At 52.5% G+C, this 15,507-nt stretch overlaps 3 protein-coding genes across 3 annotated transcripts; 1 reads left to right on the plus strand and 2 right to left on the minus strand.

The window, feature by feature from the left end:
• Positions 1-1,144: 1,144 nt before the first annotated feature.
• Positions 1,145-5,108, plus strand: NCLIV_001710 (putative zinc finger (CCCH type) protein; the record flags this gene model as incomplete). Its single annotated transcript, XM_003879669.1, has 3 exons — positions 1,145-2,146; positions 2,399-2,616; positions 2,837-5,108. The coding sequence occupies 3 exons, from the start codon at positions 1,145-1,147 to the stop codon at positions 5,106-5,108; spliced, it is 3,492 nt and encodes a 1,163-aa protein (XP_003879718.1).
• A 4,177-nt stretch (positions 5,109-9,285) lies between these two features.
• On the minus strand, positions 9,286-9,924 carry NCLIV_001720 (lipocalin-like protein, related; the record flags this gene model as incomplete). Its single annotated transcript, XM_003879670.1, has 1 exon — positions 9,286-9,924. One exon carries the CDS (start codon positions 9,922-9,924, stop codon positions 9,286-9,288), a length of 639 nt encoding a protein of 212 aa, XP_003879719.1.
• Positions 9,925-11,025: 1,101 nt separating this feature from the next.
• Positions 11,026-12,758, minus strand: NCLIV_001730 (putative actin-like protein 7; the record flags this gene model as incomplete). Its single annotated transcript, XM_003879671.1, has 4 exons — positions 11,026-11,513; positions 11,931-12,155; positions 12,300-12,407; positions 12,545-12,758. The coding sequence occupies 4 exons, from the start codon at positions 12,756-12,758 to the stop codon at positions 11,026-11,028; spliced, it is 1,035 nt and encodes a 344-aa protein (XP_003879720.1).
• Positions 12,759-15,507: the final 2,749 nt, after the last annotated feature.

A 15,507-nucleotide genomic window follows, 5' to 3' on the forward strand; every position in this document is an offset into this window, starting at 1 on the left:
AGATTCGATTCTTCTGCTCGAAGCACAGAGTTTACCCTGAGCGTGCACACATTTGTAACCTTGCAAGGGAGCCGATGCTTGCTTTCCTCGAAATTTTTGAGCTTGGGAAAACGGGTTCAGATCGCTCGACTTCCTAGGTCGTCTTGAAGACGGTGACAATCCCCTTCTAAAATTATCTTCACCCTACCGTTGAGACGTCATCTGCGAACACGAGCGAGGAGGGAAGTGCAGAGAAGCCGTGTTCCAGGTCTGTGACGTGTGAGGACGGTGTTAGCGGCGACACTGCCGTGAAGAGGTGGTTCTTGCGCGACTGGGATCCTCGGTTTGTGCCTCGCTCGGATTTCCTCTGGCCTTCCCTTCAGCCTTCCCCGTCACAGTGGACTGGGGAAGTCGGTGCGCGTGTCCATTCGTGGTCTTTCCACAGTGTTTTCAGTTCTTCCCGGCTCTCCGCAAAACGAGGTTCGTCTCTTTGGGGCGGCTCGAGCGAGCCAATTTTGTTCGTCGGATTCCCGTCCTGGAAAGCGGGAGCTGTCTCTGCTGTCGCTTTCGTCCCTTTTACAAGGAGACTCCGGAGAACCGCTTGGTGATGCGTTTGTCGAGGGCCTGAAGAGACGTGTCGTGTCTTTCCGTCTTCAGGCTTTCCTCCATTTTAGTTCCTGTCTCGGCAGCGTTCGTGTTCATTCAGCATTCGTGTGTGTGTGGGGGGGGGGGCGGCTCAATTCCACAGTGTATTCTGTTGGGCATATTCAGAGCAGTCCCCCTTCAGAGGCAGTCCCCAGGGTCCATTGCGTTGTGTGAGATTTTTTCTACTCAAGAGAATCAACGAGCGGCTGTCGTTAGTGGTGCTAGTTCCCACAAGCAGGCGGAAGGAATAGCACAAAGGCTATCGACCTTCGATCCGCAGAGAGCCGGGGTTGTGGGCTCCGTGCCCGTAAAGCAGGAGCGTCAACCAAACGTGTGGATCTTTTCTGCTTAGTTTCGCTTCCTCTCCAAAGTTTACCGAGATTTTGGGACTGAGGCGACTAAGCGCTGTGTGCAAACGGTAGGGTGTCCCACCCTACCGAAAAGGACCTGCGCACTTGCGGGCCGTCCAAGCCGATGCTGTCGTCGTGCCTCTCAGAGTCTTGTCTCATACGGCAGCACAATGGTTGGTCGTCAGGGCGAGGCGGGAAAGTCACCCGGTGGCGGCTCCTCTTCAGAGACACCGTCACCGGCAACCTCCGGCAAGGTGACCAGTCGCGCGAGCCCCGCAGGTGGGCGAGCTGACGGCGATGGTATCGTGCATATGTCTTGTGGAGCGCAAGACCACTTTCCAAACGTAATGAACGGGCGTACTGGCAGTGCGTGCCGTCCCCGGCACTCTCACCTTGAAAAGTCCGTCGCGGCGGATGCGTCCTCCCAGGCGGAATTGCCCCGTGGGGCGTTTAATCCGCGCTCTGTGAGTGGCGGCGCGTCGAAGATTGGCCGTCAGCGAACTCGCCGGCGAAGCAAGAAAGACAAAGCAGAGACAAGGTCGGAGGGACGTGAGCATGGTTCGGCCGCGGCGACTGTGGACGAGAAGAACGAGCAAACTGACTCCGATCCAACAGGCGAAGTGCAACGCCCTGCGAGTAGCCGAGACGGACCGAGCTCGCATGAGGAGGCCGGCCCTTCAGGAAAGACGGACTTTTTAAGCGAAGCTTCAACGGTTCGGGTCCGTGAAGAGAAGGAAGCAGGCGGTCACATACGAGCAGGAGCCCGTCCAAAGGCAAGCACGTGCCATGCAGAAACTGTGACCGAGTTTGGTGACAAAAACAAGCGAGTGGCAGCGACAGCATCCGCCGAAGAGGAGAGGAAGGGCGCGAAAACGGTGCTTCTTCACGGGAAAGCTGTGGAATCCAGCCTGGGACACTCAGAGGCGCCTGTCATTCGCGTGCTGCGCGAGGCAGGTGTCTCGGCTGCCACGCAAACGGGCGGGAGAGGTGACAGCGAGGCCGACGGAGATGCTCAGCCGTCGAGTAGCGGCGAAGTTGATCCAAGGGCCACAGACCTAGACGAAAGTGATGGAGACAGACCTCCCGCTTCCAGCTCTGAACGGCGAGACAGCGGCGACAGCGTCGCGGGCCCTCCTGTTCGCCTCGTGAGAGCGTACTCCCAGTACTACAAAGTGAGTAAACTGGCGCGCCACAAAAACCTAGACGCTGTCATATCTCTTTTTCGGATGCGTGAGCTCATGTCTCCCTGACGCGTGTAAATGCAGCTTGCATCCGGCCGGTATTCACTTCTCTCGCATGTTTGAGCGCAGGGTTCGCCCATGTGGAACAGCAGTAGCTTAGAGAAGACAAGCAGCTGTGCGACGCGAATTCTGTTGGCTGGGTCCGGTGCTCACGACGTCATGTGTCTCGTGTGTTTTTTTCAGACGAAAATGTGTGCGTATGTCGTCCAAGGGAGGGCCTGTGCCCGCGATAGCAAGTGCGTCTACGCACATAGTGAAAGCGAGCTGAGGGAGCCGCCCAATTTGGAGAAGACGCGCTTGTGCCCGGTGTTCAAGCAGACAGGCGCCTGCCCCAACAAAGACTCCTGTGCCTATGCACACAGCGCTGTTGAACTCCGTCATACAGTTACTGTTTTCAAAACGTAAGGCGAGGGAGTGCGCAGCTCGGAAGCCTGTTAGCCGAAATGTGGGAGACGAGACACACGAGGGTGTGTGGCGTAGTTGATTCACAGGACAGGAGTGCAAAGCAGCCAGTCATTGCGTGCCGGGTTCTCGTTCATCCGACCGAGGGGCGGCAGGTGATGGGCATTGGAACGGAGCGAATACACTGGTCGGTCTGCAACTGATTGCGCTTTTTTTCAGAAAAATCTGCCATATGTGGAACAAAGGAAAGTGCGGAGCCGGTCCAGCGTGTCGCCACGCTCATGGCTTGGAGGAGTTGAAGCGGCACCGTCAGCGCAGTCAGCAGGAACTTGTGGCGCTGTCACGAGGCTCGCAGTTGCAGGTCAACTTGAATGGCGCAGCTGGGTTGCAGAGGAGCTGTCAGCAAAGTGAAGAAGGAGCGTCGCCGGTGAATGGAGGGAAAGGTAACGCTTCTTCGTCAACAGGAGAGAGCGGCGACGCCCACAAAACAAAGGAAGCCAGTGGGAAGCGGGCGAAGGAGGACGAGAATACCGAGGCGGAGTCGAAATGGGACGGAGCCGCTCCTAGTGGTCCTTCGGCGACTGCGAAAGGTCTCGCCGAGAAGAAGCCGCAAGCGTCGGACCGTGCGGCACTGACTAGAGAGCGACGGGTTCCGGTAACTCGTCGACCAGCGGCAGGAACGGAGGGCGCTGGACAGCATGTGCGTGCCGTGGCACCAGGGCCAGAGCAGAGCTTCGGTGTCTCTGGTCCGCAGCGAAAAGGCCGAGCAGAAGACAGAAAAGCGCAGGTGGCCCTTGCCGCCCTAGGAATGTCAAGCTCGCAGCGAGTCCGAGATGGCTTTTCTCAGTCGCATAGTCATACTCGCGTGCAGCCAAGTCGCCAGCACGGTGACAGTTTGCGAGGTTATGTTTCAGACCGGGAGATAACAGCGTATCGCTCTTCGCGCGACTTGGGTCTGGTGGCGCCTCACAACGGCCGAGCGCGAGACGCGAGTGGCGCCGCCGGTGCAGATCCATTTGATTCCTCGGGACGAGAAAGGGATGCCGTGGAGAGTCGCGGAGGACAACCCACTCTGAATCCTTTGGCTCAAGTGTTAGCATCAGATCTCCGCCTTCCATGGATTCAGCCGCCCCCTGAGAGGAGTCGCCCGCCCATGCAGAGACCCGAACAGGTGACGCGGCAGGTTCCAGCTTGCGTCCCCTGGAGTGTGAGCGGCGGAGGAAACGACGGGTGGAGAGACACGGCAGAACAAGTGCCAGCGGCCCTAACGCAGTATCTGTCGGCCTTGTTGGCATTGCAGAATGCGGACTTTTCAAGTCAGGAAGGACAGAACTTACTGAGTGTGTCGGAACCATATGCAGTGAGTGGCATGCGGGGGCGCGTGCCGTCGATGTCGCACAACCAGACTGTAGCTCCGGTCTCGCGGACAGGCTCGGGTGGTGCCCAGTTTCAACTATCCGCTTCCCGAGGATTGCAACAGCGTCCGTCAAATTTTGGAGACCCGTTGGAGTCTGTAAGCCGGAACGTCCAAGGGCTTCCCTCTAGCGTTGCCCAGCAGCGGCGGGCGCAACAGGGCGCGCTGCTTCAGTTGTTGCTGGGGTGCAGAGCAGGGGACTTCGCTGGAGGGTCAACACAGAGGATGGCTTCCGTCGATGAGTCGCCGACAGAGCGGTTGCATCATGGGCCGCTGTATCGCGAGACACCGACTCCGCGAACAGCTCGGGGTTTCAGCGAGTCACGGTCACCCAGAACTTGGACACCGGTGCCGACTGCAGCAGGACTCGATTCGGTGCACCTTAGCTCGGCACTTGCTTCAGGAAGGACTACGCGGACGTCCTCGGTACCATCATTTGCAGTTTCGAGTTCGACGGCTGTGGGCCTTTTGGAGTTGCTTGCTAGGCCAGAACCTGGAGGCTCAGTGCAGTCTGCGCTGGAACCGCGTTCTCAGGACAGTGGGGCGTCATTCCCGCTGGCGGATGGAGGGTTTTTGGGACTGGCGACTGACGGGGCCGCAGCGGTCCTCGACGCCGCTTCGGCGAGAGACGATGGTGGGGAGCACGCCGGTACGAGTCCGCGGCGGCTGTTGCTCATGAAAGGCGACAGCCATTTGCAGGACTCTGTGCAATATTTCCTCTCCACTGTCGCTCCGATGAGTTCCGGACGAACCACACCCGGCAGTAGCTTGCAAGAAAATCCCCTGCAGGCGCCGCTGCCTGCAGAGGTGGCTCCTGGGTCGCAGCAGGGTCTTCCAGCAATGCCGCCCTCAACCACTGCACCTACAGATGGCAGATTTTGCCGTGGTTCAGCCCCGCCAGTGGGGGCCTATTTTCCACAACCTGCCTCTGTCGGTGGGCGTCGACCTGTGCCCGAACCGAGTACGCTGCCCACTGTAGTCGCTTCGGTGCCGTTTACCGCCCTTCCTGAGGGAAGTGGTGAGAGCAGAACAGACACCCCGGAGACTCCCTGGGTTGGTAAAGGGAACTGGTGCTAACAGTCTAGAGCACATCGTCATGGAGCATCTTCCAGTTGATTTTGAAGTCCCCTAAGCAGCTGTTGTTTCTCTGACGGTCCCGCGAGCTCCCAAGACGACGGCTATATGTGCTTCCGACTGGAAAAGTCCCTTGGAAGTCCGACAGCTACTCCCTGGTCTCCGCGTGCAAGCGAGCCGAGCGCGCAAACTCCAACCGGATCGCCGATCAGCTGTTTTGCTTTTCACAGGAAAGATGTCACCGAAGTGAACAACAGTTGTTAGTGACTCAAGCATTTGAAGCCGTTGGTGCTCATTGTTTTTCAGCAGGCATTCAATGTCAGTTTCCATTTTCTTGATAGATCTCTGAGGCCCAAGCAGTGGGTGATCTCGATACCCAGCGTCCGTGGGATGGCAGGGGCAGAAAAAGCACGGCGTGACTCGTTTTCAACGTGACATACATGTCATGCTTGGAGCGTGCGCGCAGTCCAACGAAAGCTAAGGTTTAGATCCGGCGCCTCCGTAGGAGACCGTCACTACCGCGCGTATGGCATTAGTGTCATCGCAGCAGGCACAGTCGTGGTCACTGTGTGGGTCATTTCGCCTCTAGGAATGCGTGCAAGGGGAAGCGAGCAGCTCAATGTTGTCGCCATGAATCCTGGTTTCCAGGACGCTTTCCTACAAGCAGGACGAACATTGGAAGGTGGTGAAAGAGTTTGCGTGGCGGCAACTTGCGTAACGTGGCTCGTCTGTTCATCCTCACTTGTTTTCAAGTTTTACCCAGCCAAAAAATCCAAGGTTGTTTCGTGTAGAATTCTCTGTGTTGTATTGTCCGTCTTCGGAACCTCGACACCGCTTCTGCACAAGAAATGAATGTTTTTACCGTAATCTATAAATTCTTGAGATCCTCTGTTTTGTCGGTAGCCTCCACCGGCTGCGTTGTCATTCGTAGTGGAGGGCGTTGTGCTTTTACCATTTTTGCCACTGTAGCTTCAGCGGATCCTGTTGTCAGCTTTAGTCGAGCAAGACGACGGGAAAAATAGTTGGCGCTGTAAACGCAGAGCTCCTGTGATACATGAATTGGAAGGTGAACTACCTGAGGGGCAACAAGTGGGAATGCTGTCTTTATATCGGGTGGCATGACCTTGGGTAACGATGGAGGTCACACTGCTTACGCCACTAGCTAAGGAGAGCCGAATCTGTACAGAAAGGCTCTTCTGGTGACTCCGGGATGGCTTGGCAAATCCTTGCGAAACACCGGGCTTACGCTGGAGCATTAAGGCCGGCATGTGCGGCTCTGGCTGCTGGCGGTACGAAGGGAAGCAGCCTTGCAGCAAGTGCCATAAGAGTGTGCTTGCTTGGTTGTCTGAGCCGGCAGCAGTTAGTCTAGGTTAACGTGGTGTGTGATCGTGGATGCTGTTAAACGAGTCTTTTCCTTTGTTTTGCTGTCTCACTCGTTCTGGATTTTGCAGCAACAACAGCGAAAGGTGCGGAAAGAGAGGATGGTGTGTGTTTGAGAGCAATATCCTCTGGTGAATATTTCTTGATTGTACGAAGTGTGACAAGTGTCGCTATCGCGTGTTACGGTCCTTCCGTTTGTCCTTTTTCTTGCAGGAGACGTGTCAGTAGTCGACGGTCGGAGTTCTCCTGTTGTCAATGGCAGTTTCGTGGTCTAGTGCTTCTAACCCAATTCCCGCGTGGGTCATTGTGCTGCATGGGGGGCTGCTTTCTGCGTCCTGTCGTCCGTGACTTTCTGCTATGATATCTACAGTGGTTGCTGTGGCAGAGATTTCCCCGTAACGAGTCACCCCCATTTTTGTGTGTGTTTCTGCGTCCAGTAACACATTCTTAGGGTAATCAGGCTGTGACGTGCACATAGCACTTCGCTGTCATGATGGAGTACGTGCGGGCTCTCCAACACTGTCAGCTACCCCGTGGGAGCCCAAATTGGCCGTGTCTCTTCTCGTGGAAAAGCCCATCTAGGTACAGATTGCTTTTTCACGGGGGCGTTACATAGCGCTACTAGCGTCAAGGAGAAGAGTCAATCCGGTAGAGTCGGAAAGGCGGGTGAACGGTTCCGGTGCACCGTGGTCGAGGGTTCGTGTTCGCTTCTCATGGCGGATGAGTTTAATACATTTGCTAATGCTCTGCACAATAAGTTGGTGGGACGAGAGATGTCATGGCTTGGCAACGCCTATGTTTTCCCTGTTGTTGCAGACCTTGTTTACCCCGGGGCAGCCCACAAAGTTACTTTGGGACGACCCTCAGTGTTGTTCGTTTCTTGGCGAGGGCCACTGAATTGGTCCATTTGTTCAGTTTCTTAATATCTATGGGCAGACCGTGAATATTCGTCAGGTGATGCAAAATTATCAGCATTTTGCTGTCTACGTAGCCCAGCAAGCTTCGTATCCGCAGAAGCGTGACTGTGCATTTTTGTTTGATTCCGTTTGTCCATAACTTGGACGCCAGTGAACTGGCGTGTGATGGATAGTGTCAAGCGGAAGACTGCAACTGTCATGTGATGTGTCAGGAAGCTCGCTTGTACTAGTGGAGTGGCCATGGATGTATGACCGTCGTCTGATGATACATCAGCACTTCATATAGATTCAGCTATTCGTTTCATCTGTTCACGTGCAGGATTCTCGAATGGTGAAACGGTCAAATGTACCTTTGCCGAGTATCCATGAATGGAGGGCCGGTGTGCTGAGGAAGAGGCGTCAATTGGATTTAAGAGCTCCGCCAAGTGCCCTCGTTTCCTGGTATATGCTTTGGCCTGTCGATACCTTTGCATCGGTGTTAACACAAGCGGCACTGCTCGGAGATATCGTGGATGGGTACGGAACCAGCGTGTTCGTGGGTTGGTGTCTGTCGTTCTGACACAATCGCGAATGTTTGATTGCGTCGGACTCCGCTGGTTGATGACATGCCTAGCTTGTTGTCTCTCAACACGTGTATATGGCAGTCATTTTCGTCTTATACCGTGCTGTACTCAGGAAGCGCTGTTAACAATTTTTCACGTGTAGTTCTAAGGGCTACGACTTCAGCAGCTGTAGACGGCTCCAAGCTCGAATTATGTAATTCATGGCCGATGGAGCACTCGTCCGGCTGCGACGATACTGTATTAACGAGTAGCAGCTCCTTCGGTCAAAGAAAATCCGTGTGGTTTCTGGCAGCTTCGTACCCACGAGCCCCAGTGCCAATATCACAGGTAGCAGTGTAGAAAGGGCACATCGTTGTCTATCAAATACGAACAGTTTTACACCATCGCCGCCCGGTAAGGAGCGTCACAGCTGATGCAGGCTTCCATTTGCCACTCGTTAGAATTCACAACCGTATTGAACGCCAGTTGAGGAGCTCAGATCTGTGGCACTTTCGAGTGAATGACGTAATCGCGGACGGCGTAGAGATGGGGTGTGACGCCTGCCGAAATTGCCGGCACTGCTTGAACATAAGCAGTGCCGGCAATTTTTGGCAGTAAGTCATCGTCACAGTGGCAGTTCGTATGTGTGTTCGTGTTCTTCGCCTGCAGAGCTCCGCTAAATTATTTCAGGGCTATCGCTCCGCGAATTGAAGTTGGTCGCTCAAGATTACTCTCTACGCCAGGCACTTCGTCCTAATGTGGCGTTGTAACACGAATGGAAGTCGTGGTATTTGATCGCTCTTGCCCGTGCTACTGGACCCCTTCGAACAGCATTTCATGTCCCCTCGAGGTGTCACAAAAAATCAGGCTTCTGGGATATACGTAGATGTGCTTTCTACTGAAGCAGGCCAGAACTCTTCCCAAAAAAAGCATCGTCCCGCTCCGTCAGATATGGCATTCGCTCAGATCGTTGCTGGTACTGTCAGCGTCAGCCGCCTGTGGAACTGTATCGACACCACTGAGAGTTTCTTAAATAATGCGAGACGAAGTAATACAGTGACAGTTTTACAACATTCCCGGAGGCAACTCTTATCTACCTTCCTTCATATGCACCTACAAAGCCTGACCAACGTTACCACCATTGCGCTGAAGCACTGAATACAAAGTTTCCAGAGAGGGGGACGTTGCCAGAGCCGTTCATGGCCATGCACATGTAGTAGGAGTCTTTTCCATCGAAACCTCTGTGACAGAACTTTCCACGCTTACCTTGGATAGTCTCGTGTCCGTTTCATTGTATTGAATCAGGCAAATGCTGCCAGTTGAACGCACAAAAGAAAAACCTTAACGAGTCGCCTCGGTTTCATCACGGCAGTGGTATGGATCCTGATCAGTGCGTACCAGAAACGGCGGAAGAAGCTCCACTGGTAGCACACCTGCATCTAGAGCATGCTTGTACATAACAGCAAGCTCATCATCAGTGACGTGGCTTGTCCGTGAAAGGAAGAAAAGTCTCTTGAACGGTACAGGCCCTCCGACGATGGCGTAGTTATAGTCAGTCCACAGTACCCAGTAATTTCCCAAATCTCCTTGCGATGGCGGGCCACTTCCTGTGAAGTCCACTTTGAAGCGTGCCTCTTTGATGATACCGTCTTCTGAAACCGGCGACACCGGATACGCCTTTCCGCGAACTTCACCGAATGCCCTTCTGCGACAGCTATTACGTACATCAACAGTTGTCGATCCTGGGGTCAAGGAGTACTCAGCGGTGCTGCACGTACACCCTAATTCAAAGGTTGCTTTCGCAGCCAGGTTGCTGGCGTGCTCGTACCAGGTACCTAAGTACCTGTTAATGTCCAAGTTCTTCATGACACGCACTTCTCTGGACAACGCCTCAGCCGAAGCCAGCTGCCCTTGCATCGACTCCGTCAAAGAAGTGAGAACAAAGATGAAAAACGTCAACATGCCGATTTTAGCGGACATCTTTCTCCGTGGAGAGGAACGCCTGCTGCACATTAAGCGTCGTGGAGTCGGACCTTGGCAAAATATCTCGGGTGGAGACCGAGTGAGGAAGATTTTATCTGTGCACGAAAACCTCCGGGGGGTATCGCAGTGTATCACGTAATATTATCTCGAGTTATCTTCCGTGAGACGGTTGTATCCGCGCGAGAACAGAAGATATCTAGTGGAATGCAAAACACAGGCTCCCCGATGCCATCGGTGGGTGCAAACGATGTCAGTGCTAACTATGTCGAAGGCATCCGTTTGATGCGGACAACAATGAAGGCCAAGACGCTGAAAAAGGCAATACGGCTGATAGGAGGCTCACAGACAACGGAAAAGAAGCATGTATACTCACATTACATGTCGCACATATGAGCGATCGCAACGACAGTGGAGACGAACGTTTCATCTGTTGCTTGTGGTTCAATAGTGACGACGCAAACGGAGTGAGCTATCGCCTACCTGTGGTCACTTTCTCACATGCATGCACGGAAGACACATGTCCCCTAGCATTCAGTGGCTGGACTCTCTCAACTTATACTTTGAAAGGAAACTTCCGTTACATGGTGGTGACGAGCAAAAACAGACTCACGGCCTACTACTTTGCGCCACAAATGGCGCTCCAGTTCGGCACGCGCCACAGATGCACACGTTAGCTCGCAATAGTGGAGCCTCCCCTAGAGCTTGTGCGCTATCTTTCATGACTTCGAAAGGGCTATATTTATCATACAGAGTGTAACCTGTCTCTTCTGGCAAGAAAATGAACATGTGCCCAGTGAAAATTTTCGCCGCGACCGACGCACACTTAGAGTGTCTTCGTATCACACCTGCAATGATCAGCCCGGAATCGCCAATACTGCAGCAAACTAGTCCGTACGTGTGCCCAACAACAGGGTGGCGCTACTAGTTCGCAAGATCCGGGTTGTTGCACTTTTTATACCTTAACTTACAACTGGTGAACCTGTAATGGCAGCACCAGTTACATCAGTGACCCATAGAAAAATCGTAGCCGTCACGAGGTTCCGTGGCTCCGCGGCATTCCGCGGTCATTTGACAAAAATACAGTCTTTTGGAAGCAATTTATCGACCCATATTTCTTTCATGTATCATGTTTGCAAGCGTTCTACTTCCGTCTTCGTATTCATGCCTCTGGATGCAGAACTTTTCGAAAGTCCCGAGACTACCAAGCATTGAACCACCAACCCATGCACTGAATCGTCTATGACTATCTGCAGCAATAGAGAAAGGATCTTTCTCCACCTGTTGTAGACATAGAAGCTCCCCGTGTAGTCTTTTAGACAAATTTCCTAGGAGAGAAGAGCCACCAGCCAGAACGATATTCTGTTGCATCTCCTCCTGAAACTCGGGGTCCGTCGCTGCAATAGCAGCTTGGACAATGCTTTGCAGTGTATCACATGCACGGACTTCACTCTGCAGAGAAGGTGGAACATTGTCTTCGTTCAAAGGTGCGTCGATATGTAAGGACTCGTCGAACAAAAGTTCTGGTGGCCTGCAGCGGAGCCTCTGGTCAAGCTGCAGCGCCATCAGAAACACACATATACTGGCCACTGTAGTGTGGAACCTGGGGGGTATGTGTGGTCACCTCGAACTGCTCATTTCGAGGAAGAAAGAGGAACAATCAAGCCTTGCTGGCTCTGTGTTATCGGCTATCTTAAAGCCGTAAATCGAGTAGCAGTGAAGTTTGTCGTCCTAACTCGGAGGTGAGATTTTATGTTCTACCGGAAAAATGCAAGGCACACCGGTTGCGGGTGCGTCGGTGCTTTAGGCACCATGGAGCCGGCTTTTCCATCTAGCCAAATGTGTTTGTACCCTGATTCTCGTGGGACACCGACAGCTGTAAAGGGAGTGTCGCTACTGATAAAAGGATCGACACTTTGTGCTGATTGAAGCACCAGCAGTGCAAACGTTCGCTCTCTTCAGTGCCTCATGTTCCCCTCTTCTGACTTTTCCCACATAGACAGCACTGTGAAACCGTACTTCGATGACCGATCCGTCGGGTAGTTGGAAAGCCCTGTCTTCGAAATCCGACGTGTCTGCCCTCAGCAGCTGAGAGCGCTCGTCTGGGACCGCCACTTGACACAACTTGTGTTTGATTTCCTCCGTTACTGCTGGTGTGTGAAGATGCATGTAGGGGTCGAACCAAGAAGTTTCTGCAAGAAGTTGATTGAGAGAGGATGTTATTGCTCCTCCTGCAGTCAATGCACATGGTGTGCCCAAGTGACGAAAGTAGGACAGTCAGGCACGTGTCATTCGGGCACGGCAAATGACAAACGGTGATCTGGACTCTCTGTAGGGCTGAGCGGTTGACTGGAGAGCAATCGAGGACTGGTCACCTGCTCTGAACGATCGAAACGTCGCGTAGGCCAGCGGAAAGCCTTCGAAGACTGGAACGGCGCTTGTTATACTGTGCCCGATCTCGACCACTAGGCCCCGTGATCGGCCTGCACGAGCATACCATCATCAGGAGACATTGATATGGGACACGCTGGTGGCGCACAAGCAACCGAAACATTTTCGACGATTATCCGATAACTCGTTGAAGAAGGAAACTGAATGATACCGGATAGAGGGAGCTTACCTGAAGAGAACAACGAAAGCGGCCCTGGATGGACCAGTGCCATCCGCTTGCATCTAAATCGCTCGAAAAAAACTTCAAAGATCCATTCTTTTATGGAATTTGACGCCAGAGAGGGGCATGTGAGAAGGAAGGTCATATCATCTGTTTCTGGAGGAGGTAGCTTTTTTAATGCTACCTCCCAAAGGTCTTCTGTTGCGTCTTTATCCAGTATCATACCATTCCGTATAGGGTAGTTTAACTCGGCATCTGAAATTGCAGCAGTCGACACAAGAAATCCAGGAGTTGCCTGAAATACCCCGAGACTACTTTAAAAAACGCCCGAGTTCTGTGTACACAGGATTCTGCATAGTTTTGTTCTAGTTCGCGCTAACCTCCTGAAAATGTTTTCCACGCGTCGTTACCAAGGAGAACTTCAGTCTCAAGACAAGATCCATCCTCGATGTGCCCGTCATCGGAGTCTCCTTGCCTGGTAACTGTTGCACGTAGGGAAGGAACGACGCTGCGTGGCAAATCCTCCCCCGAAAAGCCAATCTTCAGACTGTGTGATCCATTGTCAAGCACAACAGTTTCAACTTCATCAAATGTACACTCGAGCATGGCTGGAAAAACGGACGACCTCTCGATGGCAGTTGCACTGGAAACGCATCAATAAAATCGTGTCCTGCGGCTTCAAACGTGAACGAAAAAGGCCACCACTATGTCGTTAATCGTTGGTCGTTGTGGGCACCTAGCAAGGAGGGACTCGAATACTGGACGTGGAAACCCCCACTCCCCCAGTAGCAGCGAAGAGTGGTATCGGTGAACAGATTACGGCACTCCAGAGAACTGTAAACTGGTGAGATCGTAAATTCCACCTCGGTGCCGTCTCGCGTGCTGCGGACACGGGGCAGTTCAGTCTAAGCCGCTGCTGTACTCCCAGTGCAGCTGGGTGAAGCTAATAGAATGAAATATATTTCCCCCTATATGCCCTTAATAGACCGATCATCACAAGCTACGTGGCTGACCAGTACAATAAGGAGCTGCTGTTCAGATGCTCGGGCTACCTATTAAGCGTGTGTATTGTACTCCCTTGCGCGCAAGACTTTACGTGACCGCGAAACACTTTGGCAATTCTATTTTGTTCGAGAAATATCCTGAGTAGACGGTGGAACACCTTGGAGCATCGCATGCGGATTACCGTGACTTTTCGAAAACAGCACGGAAAAGACGTGTTGACAGATTCGGAAGTGGAACTATACGACGCGTGGGGATCTGTTGGGAAATCACCAAAGTCCTTTCCTAACACTCAAAAATAGACAACACTCTTCTGGTCCTTCAACCTGTTCCACTGGAAAGAGTCGGAAGGTCCGCTGTTGTGCTTGGAAACGAAGGGCCAGAGATATATACACACGCATTATGGAAGTTCCCACTTCAGGGCCCTGTGACGAGACTCAGAGCATGTCCTAAACAAAAAGATGAAGATCATCGAATGCCCTATGAATTTTTTCGTCACAGCGACGGACCAGAAGGTATTTGGTGCTTCCTTTGCTAAATTGTTATCAAGAGCATGAGGAAACCGGCAGCACTGCGTTACCATAAACATACCAATTCCCCATACATTTTATTGCCGAAAGCCAGTGCCAGTACACATAAAGGACTGTGGGCTGAGCAGTAGTTAACTCTTGGTCACCCCTATTCATTGACGATGACGGATTTTTCTGAACCTAGCTCATCTCCACAGACTTGAAAAACGGTCATGCATGAATCGTTACCTGCTATGTTATCGTTTTACTCAGCTCAGCTCACGTTGAAATCTGCAAGGAAGAGATATTTTCTTCCTTTTGGGCATGCGCAGATATCTGATCAATCACTGTGACAAATGGACACTGCATTATTGTTTCAAAAATGTACCCTGGAGCAAACGTTCCACCTCCATTGGGTGGTACTCATTTGAAATGTGAGCGTAAACCGAGTCGGCCACGGGCGCTCACTGTTTCTAAATATTCACTGAACCGAATCTGGCAAACTGCTTTCTGGTTAACTCGAAAGAGACTTTCGACAGGCAACCAGCAACGAAGTTTCGCTTCGTCTTTCGCCACACCAACAAATGTCCGTCAACGGACTGCACGCCGTAGAGGTACGGTATTCCTTCAGGTTTCCTTTGCCTCATTTCTACTATGGCCCATTTCATCACTTGCCTGTTCCTACCATAGAAGTCGTACATTGAGAAGAATAAAATCACTCTTCTCTTTACTCTCTCCTTCCCTCTGATGGACACTAGCAAAAACTACAGAGCACTCAACAAGGAAGGTACGTTCTTGGCTACTACGAACGTGTACCAGTTCCTGCTGGCCGCTGACGCTGATTTCTCTAAGATTAACTGGCCTTTAACCAGTGTTCTACCCTCCTCGATACTCCTTATGAGGGTAAAATGGCAAGCAACAGACTTCAAACATCTGCGTTTCTGGCCCATAAGAAGGCAATTTTGTTCTGTGTCCTACAAATTCAGATTCCTACGGACCTGTGTTCAAAGGGCACCCTACCCACCACTCGGTGTGTGCTTCTTATAGGTGCTGCTTGCCTAGGTTGTTTCACGTGACATCTTATTTCGTGCTCGGAGAGTTATGCGAGCAACGTGGAACGGTACACCGTATGTTGAACGTAACAAAATAGGGCAAGAGAGGAAGTGTCGCTGTTCCCTGTCCTGCCATCTTCTGCCCGTGCCTCACTTATTGTTGGGGTAGTCTCCAATCTTCCTTGCTTAATGTGCAGACAGCTGTCGCTCTGACAGCTCATTTATTCATGCCCCTTTAACGGAAACTAGCTATCCCACTCTCCTGGACTCACTGCACCGCCTTTTCCCTTGTCTTTTTTCGTAACCATTCACGTTTGCCGCTCGGGGGGTCCCCCCTCTAAGGGCAGTCCACCTCTGACGAATACACTGGTGGCTGTGTCGATTATAGATCCCGCAGGTTCGTCTCTAT

The sequence above is a fragment of the Neospora caninum genome, chromosome Ia (genome assembly GCF_000208865.1).
Source record: "Neospora caninum Liverpool complete genome, chromosome Ia".
Taxonomy (NCBI): Eukaryota; Apicomplexa; class Conoidasida; order Eucoccidiorida; family Sarcocystidae; genus Neospora; species Neospora caninum.